The sequence below is a fragment of the Clupea harengus genome, chromosome 19, assembly GCF_900700415.2.
Source record: "Clupea harengus chromosome 19, Ch_v2.0.2, whole genome shotgun sequence".
Classification (NCBI taxonomy): domain Eukaryota; kingdom Metazoa; phylum Chordata; class Actinopteri; order Clupeiformes; family Clupeidae; genus Clupea; species Clupea harengus.
The window spans coordinates 20,646,034-20,651,033 of record NC_045170.1 but is presented as its reverse complement, the minus strand read 5'-3'; the positions used below and the strand labels follow the sequence as shown (position 1 = coordinate 20,651,033).

Here is a 5,000-nt window from a genome sequence, read left to right as displayed (position 1 = left end):
ACTCCACCTGCCCTTCACTCCACCTGCCACCCCCACCCACCCTAACCCCACTCCACTAACTAGCCTGACCCACCCACTCATGTCAACCAACCACTACAACCCACTCACTAACCACACAACCACTCCAACCACTCCTCCCCACCACCACCCTCATTCACTGTCACCTCATTCCCCACCCCCCCGTACTCACCTCACCTCCCAACCCCCACACCCCCACCCTCCTCTTCATCACAAACACAGTCTCCATCCTCACCATTGTCCTCATCACCACCATTGTTATCCTTAAGCATCTGTGCCATTGTCACCGCTCTCGCTCTCGCTCTCCACCAGACCCCAACTCTCAGCTCAACAATGCTTTGTTTACCTCCACACCTTCCATCCTTCCATCCCCAGGGCTTAATCACTCTCTCTCTCTATTTCTCTCTCTCCCTGCTGGCTCACTCTATTTCTCTTTCTCTCTCTCTGCTTGCTCACTCTATTTCTCTCTCTCTCTCTCTCTCTCTCTCACACTCACTTTCTCACTCTTATTATCTCTCTTTGTCTGTCCCTACCCTCTTATCTCTCTATTCTCTGACATCTCCCTATGTCTCCTCACTCTCATCACCCCCCCTCCACGCAACCCTGTTTCTCCTTAAGTCACTTCTCCTAATCTCCCTTCATCTCTTTTTCTTTCACACCCCTCCCTCCTCATCCTCCACTTCTTGCCTCATGCGGCTGCTTCCTCCTCTCTTTCTGTCTCTCTCTCTCCCTCTATCTCTATCTCTCCATCTCCCTCTTTCTCTCTCTCTGTCTCTTTCTCTCTCTCTATCTCTCCCTCTCTCTCTGTCTCTCTCTCTCCCTCTCTCTCTCTCTCACCCTCTCTCTCTCTCTCTCTTCTCTCTCTCTCTCTCTCGGCTTCACTCCTGCATGGCTTTGGTGGCGACTCACTTCCCCTTTGTTCAGTGCTTCCATTTTTCTGTGGTCTGCAGCTCCATTAAACTCTGTTGGGTTCCGGCCTTGCCTTTGTAACATTAGCCTGTCGCCTGTCCCTGCGCTGGCTGGCTGGCTGGCTGGCTAATGGAGCGGACACTCATCTCCGCTCATTCTGCGCTCGCCCATTACGTGTTAATGTTTCACCCCGTTTTTAATTTCCTCCCTCGCTGACGTCCCAGGTGCCGCCAGAGAGAGTGTTGGGACTATCATTACTCACGAAGAGAACAATATATGCCACTCTGATAGATAGAGCTGGCATTTGTGTCTCTATCCATTTCCCACTTGGATGCTAACTCTTTATTCACTAACTCTTGTTGCATTTTCACTCTAGCAATCGCCATGTGTTTTTCCATCTGTATTTCAGAGTGCTGTGTGTCTGTGTGAGTGTGTGTCTATGTGAGTGTGTGTTTGTGTGAGTGTGTGTCTGTGTGAGTGTGTGTCTGTGTGAGTGTGTGTCTGTGTGAGTGTGTGTCTGTGTGAGTGTGTTTGTGTTACTCTGTGTTGGGGATATGATTTCCCTTCCGTCACAGAAACTCCCCATGCCATCCGTGGAAAGCGCTCTAAATTTAAAAATGTGACGTAAGAGCAGGCAGGCTTGGCTTGGTTTGCTGTTGGCCGCCTCTCCGCTGGCATTCCCAGAGAGACTTTCTGGTTGTCCCTGCTCTCCGCTGGTCTTGTGCTCTGTATTTATAGAAGACGAGAGGAGAGAGGGCATGACCATGACAACATCCCAGAGGGAAAATGCACACCGTTAAGTGGTAGCATAAAAAAACAGTAAACTTTTGGCCATATTTAGTGAACGCTCTCTCCGGATCCTAATCAGGATGTTGTGGTTACACTGGACTGCTTAGGCATAGATAGCCTGGTACAGCGTCTACATCCACCTCCAGAACTAGGGGGACTCAGGACCTGAAGATTGGCGCTCCTCTTATCTGGTTCAGCCCATACAGACAGTCCTCACTCCTGCAACACCGCACAACATTACCTCTCTATCTTTCTCCCAGGACAATGTGTCCAATCCTCCCTCGCTCTGTCTTCCAGAACTTTCTCAATTCAGTCACTCAATTCAGTCACTTTCACCTAAGAGCTCCAGGAGTACACCGTATCTACGCTGTCAGATTCTGGGCTCTCTGGGGGCCGTACCAGTCACCTTGGCACTGCTAGTAACGCTGTGTACCAACCGACCTCAGAGACTGGAGAGGACTGGCTTTGAAAGTCTCGGTCTGATTTGATAGGGGTGTGCCTTTTGTGTTGATCTCCTCCCCAGAGGCTGAGAGAGAGGGAGGCAGAGGGGTGTGGGTAAGGGGGGTGGGGGGTGAAGCAGTGAGATGAGGTAGGTGTTGGAAAGGGCCTTCATCAGCGGGCATTCTTGCCTTAATCTGTGCGGAGGGAGACTGCCAGCGGGCTTGGTCCTCTCTAATCCCCCCTTACAGCCCTGGGCTTAGTGAGGAATGCCAGTCTGCCCAGCATCGCCACCCACACCACCACCAGCCCTCAGCTGCTCCCGTTTACCGGAGCAGCCACCTCTGATCCTGGCCCCGGCCCACCCGCCTTGCCCCTCTCTCCACTGTGTAGAGGTGAAGGTTAGGGCCCCCGGCGCAGGTGGATGGGAAGGACGTCCTCTTTTGTTTGTTTGTTTGTTTGTTTGTTTGTTTGTGTGGGTTGTGGCGTCAGAGCCTAAAGTCTAGCATGTTTGCTCCTATTTACTGCAACTTCCTCCCCTGTCCCATGCCTCTCTTTCCTCTCTCTCTCTCTACCCTACACGTGAAGGATAGTGTCACCTGCACAGGTAGAGGGGAAGGAGTTCCTTTTTGTTTATTTGTTCAGTTCATTGGTTTATTTGTTTGTTTTAAACCCCAAACAGCTCACGGAGTCATTTCGGTGTGTTTACCCTCACATTTTCATGAAGCATGTGGTCTGCTGCTGTTCACCTGTGGTTCACCTGTGTCTGTCCCGAATCAAGAGCTTTCTCTCTCTCTCTCTCTCTCTACCTCTCTCTCTCGCTCTCTCGTTAGCCGTCTTTTTGACTTTCCACCTCATACTACTCGAATAAGACATCCTTTACCCCTTTCTCCCCCCCCTTCCCCTCCACAGGAGGTATGGCGCCCGCACAGTCCATCGGCAGCAACCTGGACGGAGGCAAAGGTGGCGACAAGAAGGCGTCCAAACCAGGGGTCAGTAGTAGTAGCAGTGCCCAGCACCAGTGGGCTGCGGTCAGGTAAACGCATCAGATCACACTAACTCAGCCCCTGAGGACTGGGGCTGGGAAACCCCACGCTGGCTACTGGCAGCCAGGAAAGAGCTGATCCCACTTTTGGCAGAGACACACACTTCTGTCCTTCCACAAGTTGGCTTTTACAGCCTCGACTGAGCCGCTCTGCCAACTCGACAGTCCTGAGAGACAGAGATAGAGAGAGCGAGAGAGAGAGAAAGAGAGAGAGCGAGAGAGAGAGAAAGACAAAAATAAAGAAAGAGGGAGACACAGGAACACATGGCTAGAGAGAATAGTTCTCTTGAAGACTGTTTTCCTCAGTGAACAGTGGTGTGCTAATCACTGATCCCACGCTCTGGGACGCAGAGCGCCTGGTGGCTTTTCACTGCCAGCACCGTCAGTCGCCCCACAATAAGATTCCACAGCACTTCAGCAGTTACAGCACCAGGGCTTTTTGGCTAACACAGGCAGGTCTTAGCGGTAGCTGCAGCTGCATCTATTCAGCACCAGCCAAGAGGAAATCATTAGAATCATTAGCCCTTGATGCAGAGGGCAGGGCCATCTTTCAGATCTCTCTAATGCGACTGGAAGAGCGTCTCTCTTTAGAAACTTTCTAATTGTTATTGTGAGGGGCTAGTCCGAGCCAGACAAGGGCAACTGGGAAAGCAGCCAGACACAGGGTGACGTCAAGGGAGACAAAGACGAGTCCCAAAATGCTTAGATCAATTTCTTTTTGTCCCCCTCTCTCCCCCAACCGAAATACTCTGATCAATTCTCTTGCCTTCCTCCCCTTACCTCCATTGCCCCCCCCCCCCCCCCCCCAAATGTTCCAGTCGATCAATCTTGTTGCCCCCTCCTCTTCCCATCCTTGCCCCTCCTCAACCGCCTATGTCCTCTGCCCTCGACCTTCCTGTCGAATCTCTTACCCCTGCCCCATACCTCTCCTTGCCCCCGCTCTACCCTCTCTAACTCTGCCCCTCTCCTTCAGATTGACTCCCACTTCATGAAGAAGATCCCCCCCGGGGCGGAGGCCTCGAACGTGCTGGTGGGGGAAGTGGACTTCCTGGAGCGGCCCATCAACGCCTTTGTGCGTCTCTCGCCAGCCGTGCTCATCACTGGCCTCACTGAGGTGCCCGTCCCCACCAGGTGGGCCCTGCTGCCCTTCCGCCCTTAACAGCCCTTAACTACCCTTCATCTAGCATCTCTGAACTACCCCTCCACCTCACATGGCAGAATCTGCCCCACATCTCACAACCTAGCCTCACATCTCTACTATGCCTCGGTTTCAGGGCTGTTAAAGGTTTGATCCTTGATCCTTGCAAAAAAATTGTCGATATTTAATCTCATCAGCCAATCAGATACACAACTCCCTTCAGTGCTCATGAAGCAATGTGTTAATGGCATTAAATTAGTTTGGATTGCTATCGGATAGTGCTTGACAACATGCAAGGACGAATTGTGATCCTATCAGCCAAACCACTTCCAGACGTGGTCAGGGACACATTGTGACCACATTAAACACAAGCGTAAATGTCATTGTGCTGTCAATTCACATACAACAACTACGTGGGCAGAAAGACGTAATCGTGTTTTTCAAGCAAACACAGTAACAGTTTCAGGGACGGCTACCATCTTCTTCTATTCTTCCTCTTCTATCTTTTTTTTGTTTCTTGTTTTTTTGAACGCACACAAACGAGAGGAGGACGCGATGTGAGCTGGACACAAGGATTGGACCCCAATGGGATCTCAATGTGGACACTGGAGACGCATAGTAATACCAGGTGTCAATGCAATCAGGTGGAAATCATATCTAGAT

General features: G+C 51.3%; 1 protein-coding gene across 6 annotated transcripts in view; it reads left to right on the top strand.

Annotated features, from left to right (window-relative positions):
• Positions 1 to 5,000, top strand: part of LOC105903637 (sodium bicarbonate cotransporter 3-like) — a 65,415-nt gene that overhangs the window by 36,162 nt on the left and 24,253 nt on the right. For all 6 annotated transcript variants that reach the window (XM_031585647.1, XM_031585645.1, XM_031585651.1 and 3 more), the window contains 2 exons: positions 3,067 to 3,146; positions 4,173 to 4,330. In XM_031585647.1, the coding sequence (XP_031441507.1) occupies positions 3,067 to 3,146; positions 4,173 to 4,330 (238 nt within the window). The remainder of the gene's footprint in view (positions 1 to 3,066; positions 3,147 to 4,172; positions 4,331 to 5,000) is intronic.